This window comes from Phyllobates terribilis, unplaced genomic scaffold, assembly GCF_046119375.1.
Source record: "Phyllobates terribilis strain yellow unplaced genomic scaffold, ASM4611937v1 Scaffold_7__3_contigs__length_470593459, whole genome shotgun sequence".
Classification (NCBI taxonomy): domain Eukaryota; kingdom Metazoa; phylum Chordata; class Amphibia; order Anura; family Dendrobatidae; genus Phyllobates; species Phyllobates terribilis.
In genome coordinates this window covers 412,051,229-412,070,797 of record NW_027362767.1, presented here as the reverse complement: position 1 = coordinate 412,070,797, position 19,569 = coordinate 412,051,229, and the positions used below count along the sequence as shown (strand labels likewise).

At 38.5% G+C, this 19,569-nt stretch overlaps 1 protein-coding gene across 1 annotated transcript; it reads right to left on the bottom strand.

Annotated features, from left to right (window-relative positions):
- Positions 1–284: 284 nt before the first annotated feature.
- Positions 285–14,364, bottom strand: LOC141155556 (uncharacterized). The gene is made up of 5 exons (XM_073642424.1): positions 14,286–14,364; positions 8,543–8,860; positions 4,301–4,420; positions 3,018–3,136; positions 285–410 (listed from the first exon to the last, which is right to left on the bottom strand). Exons 1-5 carry the CDS (start codon positions 14,341–14,343, stop codon positions 285–287), a joined length of 741 nt encoding a protein of 246 aa, XP_073498525.1. The 5' UTR covers positions 14,344–14,364.
- Positions 14,365–19,569: the final 5,205 nt, after the last annotated feature.

The window sequence follows — 19,569 nt, the reverse complement described above, 5'->3', positions numbered from 1 at the left end:
CAGTAACTTGTCTTCTGCTCTGAGCTGGCATCCGGTAGCACTGGAAGGTAGTTTTTAGGCCTATAGTAAAAAAATAAAAAAAAATAGTACTGGAGAACTCCTTTAAGTGTTTACAGAAGGTTTTGTGTGTGCCATATAATCCATGAGGCTCAGACATTGTCAAAAGCAATCCTGTTTAATATCTGAGTTTCCATATCTATCACAAATGCTGGTCCACATGGTCATTCAGGAAGGCTGAGGCTCAACTATGTGGCCTACAGCAAGCAGTTACAGCAGGTTTCTTCTCACTCCCGAAGCTTTAAAGCTGCGTATGTGGTTGTCTCTGTGCCCTTAGTCCTAGGTCGTTGATTGAGCTGGGTTGTAGAGATGTCAGCGTAGTAAAGTTCTTGAACTTCCACCTCTTCCTTACACTGCAAAATCAGAGAACAAGTGACGTCATAGCAAATATACAAGTCAAAGCCGTCACTAAATACCAAAATATATGACCCATAAAGTGGCCGTGATTTTGCACCATACAGTGGGTACGGAAAGTATTCAGACCCCTTTAAATTTTTCACTCTTTGTTTCATTGCAGCCATTTGGTAAATTCTAAAAAGTTCATTTTTTTTCTCATTAAAGTACTCTCTGCACCCCATCTTGACTGAAAAAAAACAGAAATGTAGAAATTTTTGCAAATTTATTAAAAAAGAAAAACTGAAATATCACATGGTCATAAGTATTCAGACCCTTTGCTTAGACACTCATATTTAAGTCACATGCTGTCCATTTCCTTATGATCCTCCTTGAGATGGTTCTACTCCTTCATTGGAGTCCAGCTGTGTTTAATTAAACTGATAGGACTTGATTTGGAAAGGCAAACACCTATAAGACCTCACACCTCACAGTGCATGTCAGACCAAATGAGAATCATGAGCTCAAAGGAACTACCCAAGGAGCTCAGAGACAGAATTGTGGCAAGGCACAGATGTGGCCAATGTTACAATAGAATTTCTGCATTACTCAAGGTTCCTAAGAGCACAGTGGCCTCCATAATCCTTAAATAGAAGAAGTTTGGGAACACGAGAAGTCTTCCTAGACCTCGCCGTCCAACCAAACTGAGCAATCGTGGGAGAAGAGCCTTGGTGAGAGAGGTAAAGAAGAACCCCAAGATCACTGTGGCTGAGCTCCAGAGATGCAGTAGGGAGATGGGAGAAAGTTCCACAAAGTCAACTATCACTGCAGCCCTCCACCAGAGTGGCCTGACTGAAATCTCTCCTCAGTGCAAGACATATGAAAGCCTGCATAGAGTTTGCTCAAAAACACATGAAGGACTCCTAGACTATGAGAAATAAGATTCTCTGGTCTGATGACACGAAGATAGAACTTTTTGGTGATAATTCTAATCGGTGTGTGTGGAGAAAACCAGGCACTGCTCATCACCTACCCAATACAATCCCAACAGTGAAACCTGGTGGTGGCAGCATCATGCTATGGGGGTGTTTTTCAGCTGCAGGGACAGGACGACTGGTTGCAATTGAAGGAAACATGAATGCGGCCAAATACAGAGATATTCTGGATGAAAACCTCTTCCAGAGTGCTCTGAACCTCAGACTTGGCTAAAGGTTCACCTTCCAACAAAGCATTGACCCTAAGCACACAGCTAAAATAACAAAGGAGTGACTTCAGAACAACTCTGTGACCATTCTTGACTGGCCCAGCCAGAGCCCTGACCTAAACCCAATTGAGCATCTCTGGAGAGCCCTGAAAATGGCTGTGACCAACGTTCACCATCCAACCTGACAGAACTGGAGAGGATCTGCAAGGAAGAATGGCAGAGGATCCCCAAATTCAGGTGTGAAAAACTTGTTGCATCATTCCAAAGAAGACTCATGGCTGTACTAGCTCAAAACAGTGCTTCTACTCAATACTGACCAAAGGGTCTGAATACTTATGACCATGTGATATTTCAGTTTTTCTTTTTTAATAAATTTGCAAAAAATTTTACATTTCTGTTTTTTTTCAGTCAAGATGGGGTGCAGAGTGTAGTTTAATAAGAAGAAAATGAACTTTTTAGAATTTATCAAATGGCTGCAATGAAACAAAGAGTGAAAAATGTAAAGGGGTCTGAATACTTTCCATACCCACAATAAATATTTCTACCAGTTACAAAAACAATGGAGACTGAAAAGATGACAAAATTTTCTCAGAGCAGTTGTCACTTCTCCGTAGCCGCATAGCAGGACGTTTTAACTGCACTGCAAGATCCTACAAGTTGACTGGGTGGTCATTACGTAGACAGCAGAGCTCCATTTCCCCATCGTGGACAGTGAAAATATAGTAAAATGACTAAGCCTTGCCTAACTGGTTACTGTGCATTGTATACAGTATCTCTATGTTGGGGTTCACTAGAACTTAGATATAAAGTGGACTATCGTTAGGATAGGTCATTCATGTCTGATAGATGACCCAACTACCAGATTAATTGGGCCACAGTACTCTGGCTAGAGACGCTTCTCCTTCATTGCTTATCACAGACAGCTCCATAAATATTGTATCAGCTGTACTCAATCTTATTTTGCTTCTCAGCCCCATTTAAAGAGGTCAACATAAATTTCTGCAGTTACTAAGGACCAGGGGTCACTCATTATACGTGGAAGAAAGGCGATTTCGGCACCTAAACAGGAAAAGGTAATTTACAGTCAGAGCAGACATTGGCTGACATTATAACAGCTTTCAAAAAAGGGCTGAATGATTTCCTCATTACACATAACATTGTGGGTTACAGTTAAATTAGACAAAATGTGCAATTGGGGGAGGAAGGTTGAACTTGATGGACCTAGGTCTTTATTCAACCTACGTTACTATGTTACTCTGTGACTGCAGTTTGCCGGATCCTGACAGAGTGCAATATCCACACTACTGATTCCCCTATTGCCAGTTTGAGCCATCGTCACAAGGTCATCATTTGCCCACAAGTATGCAAGTATTTAATTACAACAGTGAGAGGAGGAAAAGTTGCTAGTCAGCAAATTTCGTACCTTCGGCCACATGACGACCACTTGAGCTGGCAATGGAGGAGAATCTTTACAGTGGGAATATTGCATTCTAATTGGAGCCATTTTCATGTTACTCACTTTGTTCTCTTTCCCAGAGTTTCCTAAAAAATTGAAGAATAAAATAATTATTATTTTAATTAGTATTTTCATTAGTATTGAGGGGAAGAGCAATATCAGTGGGTTCATGCAAGGATAATGTGATTCGTAAATCGTCTATTCTGTAGAACATACTCACAGAGGTCTAGCAATAAAGACACAAATATTCATAAAAAGATGACTTTAAAGGGGTTGTCAAGCTACTTAAAATGTAAAAAGTCATGTTCATCATGGTGTAAAATAATGAAAGAAGTAATACTCTCCTTACCATTCCCCAACACTCCCAATTTCATCCCTACTGGTCTCTGTACTTCCTGCTCTCCAGTGTTTGGCTGCATTGATCGCATGTCTGTTCAGACAGGGCAGGAAGTAAAGAGACTGGGAGAGACATGTGACCACTGTAGTCAATCACTGACTGCAGATGTATCCAATACATCACTGCTGCAGTCAGTGATTGACTGCAGCAGTCACATGTCTTTCCACACAGAAAAATTATTAGAGACATCTGCCCCAAAATAGTAGGATTGTTAGGAGATCGGTAAAGTGACTATTCCTTTAGTTATCATTTTAAAGCATTTTGAGTGTTTATGTGGCTAAACAAACGCCATACTATTATTCACTATTTAGAGGATGTCTTTATAGTTACACACTTTCCTGTAACTTTCATTACATGAGCCTACAAAGAAAATGCTCAAAAAGTTCAATAGGCAAAATACTTCTCGTCCTGAAGGTAGAAAACTCTCTTTCCGGTGCCACCTATTGGCAGCTTAAATGTAAAGTTATCAGGCCTACTAGGAAATCAGTGCATAGCAAGAGCCATTACATGGGCAGCTAACATGTACTGAAGAGGGCCAACAAGTTTCAGAATATCTACAGATGAGTGAGAACCCAATTCATGTTGCCAAACTCTAGAAGAGAGTGGACATTAAACTACAGGGTAGCCACCAATAGAGAAGCAGTTTTCTTTTTTTCAAGGGGAGAACTATCTTGAATGCGTTTCTTCATGACGCATTGTTCTAACGACTCTATTTCAGCAAGGAGAATCTCTTCTGAGAGTTGGAAGATGAATTTCTTCTTTGGGAGGAGTTACATGCAGAAGACCACAACCTATAGTAACTGAACTCATACATATCTATTGATTCTGGACCTGCTGAATGAAAGCAACGTACCTGAGAACCAGCATTTAATAAGCACAGCAAGGAGAATAATTATAATACACGTTTCCATTCCAACGATAATGTAGATGGTATGCCAAGTTTGATTTTGTTTGGCTTCTGCAAAATTATCGCCTAAAAAAAAGAAGTTGATCATAATTAGGATGTAGAACGGCTCCTGATAAAGATGTTGCTGCATCAAAGGTACCTTCATACATTTACCATAAAGTGGTCTACATCCCAGGTTTGCAACCAGCCAATTATGCTGGGAGCTGAGTAAATCTTAGACCCCGATGGCTTTTAGATTAATACTTGACATACCGGGGTTGTAGTAGAGCGTAAGGGAGAGGAGGTTGCGCTAAGCTGATACCACTGATGACTTGGAATGTTACTGCCATCATAGCAAATTAGAGGGTTCCACCATGCAAGACTTGAGAAAGTATCAATTATACTGTGGCAATGATGTAATCTATGTTTTGTGAGTATTATCTTGAAATATTGCAGTTTTTACACCATACACAGAGCCATCACAAAAGTCTAACACTTTGTGCTGTATACACTTGGGGAAGCAGCAATTATGTTATTGTGATGAAGATGGTCAAAATTCTCTGCCAACTGTTTGCTAAAGGAAGTCTTCTGCTTTTGGAGAAGATTTTGTTATACTGTTATGCTGTAGAATTTTTTAGAGAAAACATATTTTTAAAAGCCGGCCAGGAACTATTCGTCCTGGATGACTAGTCTGTAGGCCGGTCTCCAGTGGCTTCTCTCCACCATACTCCCCTGAGCTGACAGGTGTCTCCCTAAATACACACATAGGAAGAGACCTGCCTATCAAAGAGATTGGGCCACAGAGAAGCCATCAGAGACCACCCAAGACAAATAGTCCCGGGCTGGATTTCCAAAGTATGTTTTTTTTTAAACACTGCAGCTCTGAAAAACCTAGAAAGCTGCAATAATGCAGTCAACATCTGATTCACGATGCATGAGGGTCAGGCAACATGAATTAGATGACAGTTTCCCTTCTCAAGGAGAGACCTTGAGTTATAGGTTAGATACCTCCAATAGATTTCTTCCTCCAGCAGGTAATGTAATTTGTATACCCGCGAAGCATTGCCTGGTCTGTAAGAATAATCAGACCAACTGGAGGTCCACTAGCCTGGAATAGTTGATAAAGGGAACAATGAACTGTAAACTACAGGATAGCAAATGTTTATGAACTTTGGATGTTTATGAACTTTCCCACTTAAGGGAAATCATTCACTAGGTTTTTGCTTTCCCATCTGAGAGCAGCATGGTATAGGAGCAGAGACCCATATTCCAGCAATGTGTCACTTACTGAGTTATTTGCGGCAATTTTAACCCCTTCACGCTGTGGACATGAGCCCTGCTATGTGTAACAAAAATGCTCATCTGCTATGAACGCCGACCGCTGGGTTGCGCTCATAACAGATCAGCTATGACAACCACAGGGGTCTCCTGCAGATCTACGGTTGTTATGCAAACCCATCAGCAACCCGCAATCATGGGATAGGAATGCCAATAGGCGTGGCTTGTGATGCGCTTTCAGCGCGGCCATGTGAAATCCCGCTGTCTGAGGTTGACACCAGCATTTATCATGTTAACAGCCATGGGTGGATCACAATTCCACCCGTGGCTGTTAGGGGCACATGACAGCTGATTAGATCAGCTATCACAGGCCGGGAAAGATGCGGGCTCAGCCCTGGAGCCTGCATCAAAGGGGGAGGCACGACATGTGCCGTATATGTACACCACATATCGTGAAGAAGTTAATAAAATCTGTTTTTTTTCTGCTGCAGATATAGCAGTTCTCTGATTGCTGAGCTCTATATAACCCCGCCCACACCACGGATTGGCAGTTTTCTGTCTATGCACAGTGTACTCTGAAATCTGCCAATCATTGGTGGGAGGCGTGGTTGGACTACATGCCAGGAGGTTTACTAGTCCTCTAATGACAGTCTCCTAACGATGATACAGTGATATAAAAAAAATGACAGCAAGCAGCCTAGCAAGTGACACATCGCTGGAATCAGGGTCTCTGTCACTACATTATGCCTCTACTCAGATTAGGTGGCATAAACCTGGTGACAGATTCCATTTAAAAGAAAATCATCTGATTTGCATGAGAGGTACTGTCGGTGGGCACCTGATCGCAAAGTGTGGGTATAACCTAAAATACTTTCATGACAACTGATAAATAGTAACTGTTCTTCATCAACATGTGTCATACTGTAGAATAACTAAGACTATACTATGACTGGCACTGTGACTGGAAGTGTTGTGTGCTACTGTGACTGCGACTGTATTATGTCTCATTGTTAATGGCACTGTTATTTGTCACTGTGATTTGTGCTGTTGTGGGGAGCACGGTGACCTATATATTAATCCATTCTAACCTCTGCCTCCGATTTCACACTGCCACAGATTAATTCTTGGCAAGTTCCATGATATTTCAGATAATGGTAGTATTCTTTCCTAGACGCATTACCTCTAGAGTCAAATATGGTGCCACAAGGAGGCACCTTCTGATGGCTCCTGGAGAGCACACTGACCAGTTATGGTCCATACACATTGTAAAGCTTTCATCTGAGGATCCGTTATACAACCCCTGGCAAAAATTATGGAATCACCGGGCTCGGAGAATGTTCATTCAGTTGTTTAATGTTATTGAAAAAAATAAATCAAGATAAAAAATGTTGTACCCAGTAAGGGTAATTTTTTTCAGACCAAGTAGAGGGAAAAAATTATGGAATCACTCAATTCTGAGGAAAAAAATATGGAATCATGAAAAACAAACACACAAAAGAACACTTCAATACATCACTAATATTTTGTTGCACCACCTCTGGCTTTAATAACAGCTTGCAGTCTCTGAGGCATGGACTTAATGAGTGACAAACAGTACTCTTCATCAATCTGGCTCCAACTTTCTCTGATTGCTGTTGCCAGATCAGCTTTGCAGGTTGGAGCCTTGTCATGGACCATTTTCTTCAACTTCCACCAAAGATTTTCAATTGGATTGAGATCCGGACTATTTGCAGGCCATGACATTGACCTTATGTGTCTTCTTTCAAGGAATGTTTTCACAGTTTTTGCTCTATGGCAGGATGCATTATCATCTTGAAAAATGATGTCATCATCTCCAAACAGCCTTTCAATTGATGGGATAAGAAAACTGTCCAAAATATCAATGTAAACTTGGGCATTTATTGAAGATGTAATGACAGCCATCTCCCCAGTGCCTTTACCTGACATGCAGCCCCATATCATCAATGACTGTGGAAATTTGCATGTTCTCTTCATGCAGTCATCTTTATAAATCTCATTGGAACGGCACCAAACAAAAGTTCCAGCATCATCACCTTGCCCAATGCAGATTCGCGATTCATTACTGAATATGACTTTCATCCAGTCATCCACAGTCCACGATTGCTTTTCCTTAGCCCATTGTAACCTTGTTTTTTTTCTGTTTAGGTGTTAATGATGGCTTATGTTTAGCTTTTCTGTATGTAAATCCCATTTCCTTTAGGCGGTTTCTTACAGTTCGTTCACAGACATTCACTCCAGTTTCCTCCCATTCGTTCCTCATTTGTTTTGTTGTGCATTTCCTGTTTTGGAGACATCTTGCTTTAAGTTTCCGGTCTTGACGCTTTGATGTCTTCCTTGGTCTACCAGTATGTTTGCCTTTAACAACCTTCCCTTGTTGTTTGTATTTGGTTCAGATTTTAGACACAGCTGACTGTGAACAACCAACATCTTTTGCAACATTGCATGATGATTTACCTTCTTTTAAGAGTTTTATAATCCTCTCCTTTGTTTCAATTGACATCTCTCGTGTTGGAGTCATGATACATGTCAGTCCACTTGATGCAACAGCTCTCCAAGGTATGATCACTCCTTTTTAGATGCAGACTAACGAGCAGATCTAATTTTATGCAGGTGTTACTTTTGGAAATTTAAATTTACAGGGTGATTCCATAATTTTTTCCTCAGAATTGAGTGATTCCATAATTTTTTCCCTCTGCTTGGCCTGAAAAAAATTACCCTTACTGAGTACAACATTTTTTATCTTGATTTCTTTTAGTGCTTCTTAAAGCCCTAAAGTTGCCATTTGAAATGACTTTAGTTTTGTGCCATGTCTGTGATCTGCTTTTTTTCAACAACATTAAACAACTGAATGAACATCCTCCGAGCCCGGTGATTCCATAATTTTTGTCAGGGGTTGTAACATTATTGTACCTGCAGGATCTGGTGTTGCGATCACTTCCAGTATGACACCTGATTCTACAGCTTTTGAACCTTTCTTCAATTCACAGAAGTAAATCCCCGAGTCTTCCTCTGTCAGGTTACTAATAGTCATTTCCATATTAAGTTTGCCAAGTTTGGTTCTATTTTCATAATGCTTTTGATGATGAAGATTTTCACGCTCAAATCCAAAAGTCCACACTAATGCAAAATGGTCTGTATCAGGCTTAATGGGGCATTTTATGGTCACAGATTTTCCAGCCTCGGCTTTCTGTACTTGCAGGTTTATCCCGGTGGGATTTCGTTGGCCGGCTGATGTAGGGAAGAAAATTGAGAACAATTATTTTTATAACTCAATACCATGTGATAATGGAAAAATTAAAGATTTATCTTATAGATTTCTAAATTTTAGTTTCAATCTGATCATAAAACTTGAATGAAAGTAGTTACAACTGCAATGACCATCCATGATCTTCTACTCCAAAATACATGTTTGTCTTTGCCAAACGTAACTATTTGTAGTCTGTATAAAAAAAAATAAATGACTGAATATTGCCTTCAGCCGGGTGGAGGGCAGAGGACTTAGCTTTGAAAATCCATTATGGAATTAACAAGGAGTAAGTAGAAGAGAATGCTGTCTTCATTCAGAGAATAAATACCTTACAGCCAGGGACGTGTTATGGGTACAACATTGGGAAAAGACATGAAGAGGGAAGATATGAGTAAGTGGCCCAGTTGTCTGTATGAAGCTGGCACGAAGTCTGTCTCCAATAAGTCTGCATAAATGAAGCAAGAGTAGTGGAGAGACAATAGTAGCAGAGACCTTATGTTGGCATTATCAAGGGAAGAAGAAGAAACTGTATAAGAGCAAAACAGTGGAGAGGACACTTTCTTTCTAGTTCTTTTTAGAGACAGATAAGTGTTGCATATTTCGGTATAAGAAATTCCATCATCATTGAGCACAGACTGCTATATATCTCCAGCTTAAAAGGTATCTGTCAGAAGGATTTCTATTCCCCACCCACCAAACTAGTTATATGCACATGTAGCTCTTTCAAAGACAAGTTGAATTGAATGACAAATGAAGCTGAACAGCTACGGTAGATCTGACATTTCTGTCACTCCAGCTCTATCCCTCCTGCTGGATTGACGGCTCCTTTGCTTAGAGGCCCTCAGTCAACAGGAGGAGGTGGCACTGGGCGGGAGTGACAGAGACTTCTGATCTACCATATGCATTTGCATATCAATTCAAACACTGATTTCTTAGTAATAGAGGAATTGACAGTTCATGTAAAGGTATTGCTGGACTTGTCTTTGAAAGAGCTACATGGGCTTATAAACTGTTTGGTTTGGGGAGATGAAAACCTGCTGACAAATTTCCTTTATTTGTCTTTGGTAATTTCTTTCCATACTAGTGTTGCTTTTTATAACATTGGTAAACAATAGTAGGAAGGTAGAATATTGTTATCATTTTTTTAATCCATGAATTTTACCCCTACCCTAAATGGTGCCTTAGGCAACTGCCCATACTGCCTACACTTCTTCCCACCTCTGTATTCCATAACTCTGCCCAAAGGATGAATTTATAATACTTCATTTACTCCACACCTTGCTTTTGAAATTCTAATTTGCTAAGCTGAGACACATTTTTCTAAAATTTTGATTTGTCACTGATTGCATGTACACCATTTGGCCTGATAAGAATTGTAAGACACTATGTGGTCTCCTAGGACTGTATCCAGTCCCTTTCAAGCTCTTTAACACAAACCCAGTCTTAATAATGTTAAAGAGACCTATATATATGGCTATGACTGCATGTTGCTATCGCTACTCTGAGCAAACTACCATGGTTTGTGGCGTCTCCGGACTTGTCTCCCATCGAGTACATCTGGGACATCATTGGTGGTCAATTGCAAAGTGAGCTGCCAGCAACGGATCTTGATGATTTGCCCAAGTGCATTCAGCGCAGCAGAACATTCTTCAGAAAACCATTTTTACCTTCACTGATAGAAGCCAAGATGTGTAAGTGCAAATCAAGATGCTTTGAGAATTTTGTTTCCATTTTTTCGGCATTTACATATTATTAACATCTCTCTATCCATCCTGTGATTTCCATAAATCCACGACTTTTCTTCTTGGTGTCACAGTTTTCAATGTTGAGGAGTGCATATACATTATTTTTATATTATGGTCATGTATCATCATCTATGGGCATGATATACTAAGATATAAATATACCAGTAGAGAATTAAAAAAAGAAAAATTCTAATCAAATTTTGAAAAAAAAATACAGTTATTGTTATGTAAATATAAAAAAATGTTTTAAAAAAAAAACAAAAAAAAACAACTTGTAAATATTCATAAATCATGGATTTTAGCAAATAATATTTGATTTCCAATAACATCTTGCAAGATGACTGGAGAGAACTGCAGCATAAGAAATAAAGAAAATTTTTGGATTTGACTTTTTATGCTCTGACCTTAATAATAATTAATACAAATTTAATGTGTAAATCTAAGCCCCGATCACTTTAGTTTTTTTTTTAATTCAGATGGTCATTTAGCAATTGAACATTCTAATTCTTTATGTCTTGTTTTTATTATTAGCATTTCCAGTCCAAAAATTGCTCCAGAACACAGTATTTTAATATTTTTTTCATTTTTTTTCTCATCTTACAAGGAATATTATGTTCTTATTTCACGTAATGAAAAATATAGCACACTAATTAAAAAATGTATGTTTATTTTCTTTTGCAAAAAGAAAAAAATTTTCTGGGTTTTCTGATAACCATTAGAATCAAAAAATAAATTTCAGGAGATTTTCATATTTTCCTTTCTACGGCTTTCTTTACATTTTTCATTGGATGAAATGCAGCAAAAGATAGCAAAAAGCGTAATGTATAAGAAATTGAGATAATAAAATTTGAACATATTTTCAGATATATTATATCTATGCTGAGAAATGATCCACTGAGATTACCGGAAAAGCATGAAAGGAAACTGTGATTAAGCTAAAGGACTCTTTTTTATCATTTTTTGACTTATTATAATATCTTGTAGAATTTGTTTAGAATTTACATTTATTGTTTAAATGTTATTATTTCATTTTATGGCAACTTTATATAAATGGAAAAATGTATATTCTCCAGATTTCATATGTCTTATAATTATATGTTATTAAAATGTAGGAGTCCTCAGTGGTTGATACCTTTTAATGGCTAACTGAAAAGATAATAACAGTTTGCAAGCTTTCGAGACTACTCAGGTCTCTTCATCAGGCATAGAATAAGATAAAATCTGAAGACACAAGAGGACACAGGAATAATGCAGTAGATAAGGCAAGTGATGTGAAGCAGAACTATCAATGTGGGACTGGGAGAAAACAGTTGTAGTGGTAAGTATTGGAACAGTTCATAGATAAGGAGTGTGGAAGTTTTATTGTCCTGTGATTGAGGTCTGGTCCATGGTTGTGATGCCCCCACATGGTCTGAGGAGCACATTGCTTAGTTGATGTGGAATGATATAAATCCATGTGACACATTCATTCCTGCACTGAGAGTATCAAAGGTTGTCATAAGTTTGTACTCACAAATTGTTCTGTCCCCCTGAGATTTGAAGTTACTTTTAATACCAGTAATTTCATGTCCATCATGCTGTGATCAGGGATACAAAAATGTTTGGCTACAGGTAGCTCTATTCTTTTTTTTCTATTGTGCGGCAATGAGAATTCATCCCTGTTCTAAGTTTTTGCCCCGTCTACCCTACATACAGACCCCCAGTTGGACATTTGGTACATATAATTAAGTACACCACATTAGATGTGATGCAGCTGAAAGTACCTGGAATCTTGTAGTCGTGATGTGAATTGAGGATCTATATCTTGTCCGTGGTCATTATAAATGGACAGGTTTTACATTTTTCTGGTTGCAGGGAAAGATTCCTGTAGCTGGTGGAGAGGACAGGGAGCTTCTGACAATGATGTTTCTTAGATTTGGGGGCTGCCTAAAACACAAAAGTGAAGGATCTGGAAATATAGATTGTAATCGGGCATCTTTTTGTAATAAAGGGGCAAAAAAGTGGAACAAGGATGAATTTTCATCACCACACAATAAAAGAAAAAAAGAATAGATCTACTTGTGGCCAAACATTTTTGTATCCCTGATCAGAGCATCACGGACATGTAATTACTGGTAATAAAAGGTAACTTCAAATCTCAGAGACAGAAAAATTTGGCAGCACAAACTTATGACAACCTTTGACACACTCAGTGCAGGAATGAATGTGTTGCATGGCTTTATGTCTTTCTATATCAATTAAGGAATGTGCTCCTCAGACCTTGGGGAGGCATCACAACCATGGACCAGACCTCAATCACAGGACAATAAAACTTTCACACTCCTTATCTATGAACTGCTCCAATATTGACGGCCACAACTGTTTCTTCCCTTCCAGTAGGGATAGTTCTTGTCACTTGTCTTATCTACTGCATTATTTCTGTGTCTTGTGCATAAATATGTGACTCTTCAGATTTTATATTATTCTATGCCTGATGAAGAGGCCTGAGTAGTCTTGAAAGCTTGCAAATTGTTACCATATTTTCAGTTAGCCATTAAAAGTTATCAACCACTGAGGTCTCTCAAATCTACTGACTAACAAGGTACAAATATATATATGATATATATATGTTTCCTGAATCATATGTTATATCATTTATACTAATTAAAATCCATTTAGTCTTAAAAAACAAAAAAGAAAATATGTAAAGGTTTCTTGGCTATTTTTTTTTTACTTATAGTATTGTGCAAAAGTTTTAGGCAGGTGTGGAAAAAAAGCTTCAAAGTAAGAATGTTTTCAAAAATAGAAGTGCTAATAGTTTATTTTATCAATTATCAAAATGCAAAGTGAATGAACAAAAGAGAAATCTAAGTCAGATCAATATTTGTTTATCGCCTTTTGTCTTCATCAATTCTTCTCTGTACATTTGCAGACAGTTTCTGACGGAACTCGGCAGGACATTGTCTCAAACATCATGGAGAACCAACCGCAGATCTTCTGTGGATGTCACTTGTGCAAAACCTTCTGTCTCTTCATGTGATCTCAGACAGACTGGATGATGTCAGCTCAGGGATCTGTAGGGGCCGGATCATCACTCCCAGGACTCTTTATTTTTAATGACATTGGCTGGACATTTGGGGTCATTTTCAAACTGCAGAAAAAAATTTGAAGCCAATCAAACGCTTCCTGGTGGTATTACTTGATGGATAAGTATGTTCCTGTATTTCACCAAATATTGATCTGATTTAGATTTCTCTTTTGTTCTTTCACTTAGTTTATTTTTATCAATTAACAAAATACAATTAACACTTTTCTATTTTTGAAAGATTCCTACTTTGCAGCATTTTTTCCACAAAAACTTAAAACTAAAACTTTTGCACAGTGCTATGTTCTATTCTAACTTGGCAATTTACTTTATCTATATCTCCCAAATAAATAAGCATACATACATATTTATGTTTATATATGCATATAATGATAGATACTTTTTTTTCTTGCATTGTAACTTATATTAAATTAAACATTGAGTTTTTTTGCTATCTTTCTTTCTAAAGGAACATTATATGGTTCTAAAATCAAACACATTTTGTGTTTGTTTATTCTCCACAAATAACCTATCAGACCTTCTTTTCTTCTATAAATAAGAGTAAACCGGCGGATGCCATGATATATGTTTTCTTACCGATCTGTAGAACAAGACCCAGAAGAGAAAATTTGAAGAGAGTCACAGAAAGCTCCATTTTGCGATCAGAACATAAAAAAAAAAAGTTAGATTATGCAGCGCTTCTTCTCTTCTGCTTTATATCACTTACACGTCTCACTGCCCTTAAATGGAAAATGAGGTTAATGTGTCATTGTGGCCATTCTGTATATCATGTAAAAATAATATATTGTGACAACAGCCCCAATTCACAGTTACAGTGCTTTGAAAAAGTATTCATACACCGTAAACTTTTCCACATTTTTTCACGTTACACCCAGCAGCGTAAATGTATTTTACTGGGATTTTATGTGATATACCAACACAAAGTAACAAGTATTTGTGAGGTGTGAATGAAATTATACTTGGTTTTCTAAATATTTTAAAAATATAAATCTGAAAATTGTGAGTTGCATTTGTATTCAGCCCCCCTGAGTACTTTGTAGGACCACGTTTCGCTGCAATTATGGCTGCATGTCCTTTGGGGTCTGTCTCTAGCAGCTTTGAACATCTAGAGGCTGAAATGTTTGCACATTCTTCTTTGCACACTCGCTCTTGCTCAGTGAGATTGGATCAAGACGTCTTTGAGCAGCAATTTTCTAGTATTGTAGCAGATTCTCAATGGGATTTAGGATCGGACTGTGACTGGGCCATTCACACACATGATAATGCTCTGATCTAAACCCTCCATTGCAGCTCTAGTGGTAAGTTTAGAGTCGTTGTCCTGCTGGAAGGTGAACCTCAAGTCTTTTGCAGCTTCTAACAAATTTTCCTCCAAGATTGCTCTGTATTTAGCTCCATCTATCATCCCATCAACTCTCACTAGCTTCCCTGGGACTGCTAAAGAAAAGCCTCCCCACAGTATGATGCTGCCACCATCTTGTTTAACGGTGGGGATGGTGTTTTCAGGGTGATGTGCAATGTTGGTTTTCCTCCACACATAGCGGTTTACATTTAGCCCCAAAAGTTCTACTTTGGTCTCATCTGACCAAAGCAACCTTCTTCCACATGCTAGCTGTGTCCCCTTACATGGCATGTGGAAGAAGGTGCTTTCGTCATATGAGACAGAAGTAAAACCTTTTGGGCTAAATTCAAAACACTATGTGTTGGGGAAAACCAACACTGCACATCACTCTGAAAACACCATCCCCACTGGCAAATATGGTGGTGGCAGCATCATGCTATGGGGACACTTTTTTGCAGCAGGGACAGGGAAGCTAGCCAGAGTTTATGGGAAGATGGATGGAGCTAAATAAAGGGCAATCCTTGAGGAAAACCTGTTAGAGCCTGCAGAAGACTTGGACTGGGGTCCAGGATCACCTTCCAACAGGACAATGACCCTAAACATCCTAACAGAGCTATAATGGATGGTTTAAGCATACTTATATGTGAACGGCCCAGTCAAAGTCCGGACCTAAATCCCATCAAGAATCTATGGCAAGACTAAAAAATTGATATTCACAGACATCTCCATCCAATCTCACTGAACTAGAGCGAGTGTGCAAAGAGGAATGGGAATCATTTCAGCCTCTAGATGTGCAAAGCTGGAGACAGACCCCTAAAGACTTGCAGCAGTAATTGCAGTCAAACGTGGTCCTACAAAGTATTGACTCAGGGGGTCTCAATACAATTTTCAAATTTATATTTTTAAAATAATTAAAAAATCATATATAATTTCCTTTAAACTTCACAAATACATTTAAGTTTATGGGTGTAACCTAAAAAAATGGAAATATATGTGGTTTACTGGATTTTACAATATGGTGGTGTCTGAAGAGAATCATATCATTTTCATAAGAATGTATCTAAATAAAAATTAAAGGGGTTGTCCATTATTAGAAAAACTGCTCTACCAGAAATAGCTTCACAACTATGCAAAGGTTGTGCTTGGTATCGCTGCTCAATACCTATGCCATTAGTGTGCCCAGTCATGCCCCACATTTCATGTATCAACTGGTGGTGAAACTTGAAGTTTGAATAATCTGCTTTTCTCATTGCAAAAATAGAAAAATGTAATTATATCTGTATCACTGCATCTGTAAAAATCTGATGTATGTCAATATAAAATATTTAACTCATAATTTAGATCCTAAAAAGAAAAAAGATTGAAACTCTAGAATTTCCATTTTTTTTATTATTGTACCTCCCTCAAAAAAGTGCTATAAAAGCAATCAAAACATCTTGCGTACCTAAAAATTGTACCATTAAAAATCACAGCTCATCACGTAAAAAACGAGTACATGTATGGCACTCTGAAAATGGTCACACACACTAAATTTTTCTTTTTCACAAATTTTTGATTTTTTTTCTAATAGTTAATTATAAAAAAAAGGTTTATGTTTTATAGAAGTTTTGGGGAAGGAAAAAATGAAAGTGCAAATAACAAAAAATGTAAAAACCATGTAGCAATAGTCAACCTCAGCGATCCACCACAGCTTCCTTCCGATGCTGCTCGGTTCCAGCTGCCTGATGCTTCCTAGACCTGCCGTACAAACACCATAGTGGCCAGAAATGCCCACTCAAGCAATCACTGGCTCCTGCGACAACCAACCTCCACTAGTACATGTGTAAGAGGAGCATAACACAAATGTCTACCCGTCCGTCGCGTGAAGGTCATGTGTATTTCCTCATATATAGGGTCATGCTCTGTCGAGAAGGTTGAGTGGAACCAGAGAAATGGTGATGAATGAATTCTACTGTTATTGTGCTTGACAATGAGCACAGGGCTTTCATCTTGTCAGTCAGTGAGAAAATGAAGTGGTTAGTTAGAGTCTAGACAGCCTATAGTTTTGAGGGCAGGGAAGTTGAATATATTTTTTTCACTAAAGAAGTTAAAGCTGGTAGGAGCTATTTTAGGCTAAATCTGCTGCAACTCCCCCGCTAGTGTTTACTCCAGGACTCATTCATTTTTCTACATTCGATATAGTTAACTGTTGGGTAGACAATTAGTGGCAGGTAGCTGTTACCAAAGTGTAGTTAGTTACAAATGATAATATAGTTATACCTTAATATAAGTCACTGGATGAACCACACATAATTTATTACATGCAAACTACAGCTTTAATGGCTCATATGTGGTTATCTCTTCTTGAAGATTGAGATATATTGATTCTGAAGACCTAAATGTAATGAAGTTCATGAACAAACCCATCCCATGGGAGATCATGCACAACATTCAAGTTTGTGTACAGACCCAATTCTTCCATTGGAGATTGTGCACAGAATTCGAGTTTGTGTACAGACCCAATCCTTCCATTGGAGATTGTGCACAGCATCCGAGTTTGTATACAGACCCAATCCTTCCATTGGAGATTGTGCACAGCATTCGAGTTTGTGTACAGACCCAATTCTTCCATTGGAGATTGTGCACAGCATCCGAGTTTGTATACAGACCCAATCCTTCCATTGGAGATTGTGCACAGCATTCGAGTTTGTGTGCAGACCCAATCCTTCCATTGGAGATAGTGGATAGCATTCGAGTTTGTGTACAGAACCAACCTTTCCATTGTAGATCGTGAACAGCCTCTACTCTACTATCGGGATTTGTGTACAGACCCAAACCTTCCTTTGGAGATCATGAACTGTGTCTATTCCATTATTATGATTTGTATACAGACAAAACCCTTTCATTAGAGATTGTGAACAGTCTCTACTCTACTATCAGGATTTGTGTACAGACTCAACCCTTCTATTGGAGATCGTGAACAGCTTCTACACTACCATTGGAGTTTGTGTACAGACCCTACTCTTTTATTGAAGTTTGTGAATAGACTCCACACCACTAATGAGATTTGTGTACAGACCCAACCCTTTCATTAGAGATCATGAATAGTCTCTACTCTACTATTGGGAAAATATATATTCTTGTACCGTGTTAGCCAGTAGATAGAAAAATATTTAGATTTGAGAGTCCTCAGTGGTTGATACCTTTTAATGGCTAACTGAAAAGATGTTAACAAATTGCAAGCTTTCGAGACTACTCAGGTCTCTTCATCAGGCACAGTATAACACAAAATCTGAAGGGTCACATATTTATACACAATAAGACACAAAGAAAAAAAAATTCAATAGGTAAGACAGGTGATGAAAAGCAGAGTTATTATGGAAGAAATAAACAGTTCTGGCTCTAAATATTTTAGCAGTCAATAGATAAGGAGTGTGAAGGTTTTATTGTCCTGTGTCCCGTGTTGTGATGACCTCACAGGTCTGCGAGTCTGAGGAGCACATTCCTTAGTTGATGTAGAATGACATAAATCCATGCGACACATTCATTCCTGCTCTGAAAGTGTTAAAGGTCATCATCAGTTTATATTCTGAGACGCTCCTTTCTCTTTGAGATTTGAAGTTACCTTTTAATACTAGTAATTTCATATCTTTTATGCTGTGATCAGGGGAACAAAAATGCTTGGCTACAGGTAGATCTATTCTTTTTTCTTTTATTGTGTGGCGATGATGATTCATCCTTGTTCTAAGTTTTTGCCCTGTCTCCCCTACTTACAGACTCCCAGCTGGACATTTGGTACATATAATTAAGTAAACTACATTAGATGTGATACAGCTGAACGTACCTGGGATCTTATAGTCCTGATGTGAATTGGGGATCTTTATCTTGTCTGTGGTCGTTATACATGGACAGGTTTTACATTTTTTCTGGTTGCAAGGAAAGGTACCTGTAGCTGGTGGAGATGACAGGGAGCTTCTGACAATAATGCTTCTTAGATTTGGGGGTTGCTTGAAACACAGAAGTGGGGGGTCTGGAAATATGGATTGTAATCGGGCATCTTTTTGTAGTAAGGGTTGTAGTTTCCGTGCACCTCTTCTTAGCGCCTCCAGATTTGAATTGTAGGTGACTACTAGAGGCACCCGGTTGCTTTCTTGTTTAGTTTTGTAATGTAGGAGAGGATTCCTCGATATTCTGGTGGCTCTTGTAATCTGGTTCTCAATTGTTCTCGGATGGTAGCCCTGTTTCAAAAAGGTCTTTCTGAGGCCATCAAGGTGTTTGTCTCTATCCATCTGGTTGGAACATATCCGATTGTATCTGATGGCTTACTCTACTATTGTAATTTGTGTACAGACTCAACCCTTCCATTGGAGATTGTGAACAGCCTCTATACTAGCATTGGAGTTTGTGTACAGACCCTACTCTTCTATTGAAGTTCGTGAATAGATTCCACCGCACTATTGAGATTTGTGTACAGACTTAACCCTTCCATTGCAGCTTATGAACATCTTCTGCACCACCATTGGAGTTTGTGTATAGACCCTA

Bases quoted from the DNA above. Each gene is read 5' to 3' on its own strand.
- LOC141155556 (XM_073642424.1), bottom strand. From the start codon at position 14,343: ATGGAGCTTTCTGTGACTCTCTTCAAATTTTCTCTTCTGGGTCTTGTT. The intron at 4,421-8,542 runs GTACAATAATGT...TCTTTTTTTTAG, and splicing joins CGCAACACCAGATCCTGCAG to GCGATAATTTTGCAGAAGCC. The intron at 411-3,017 runs GTACGAAATTTG...CTGATTTTGCAG, and splicing joins TGGTCGTCATGTGGCCGAAG to TGTAAGGAAGAGGTGGAAGT.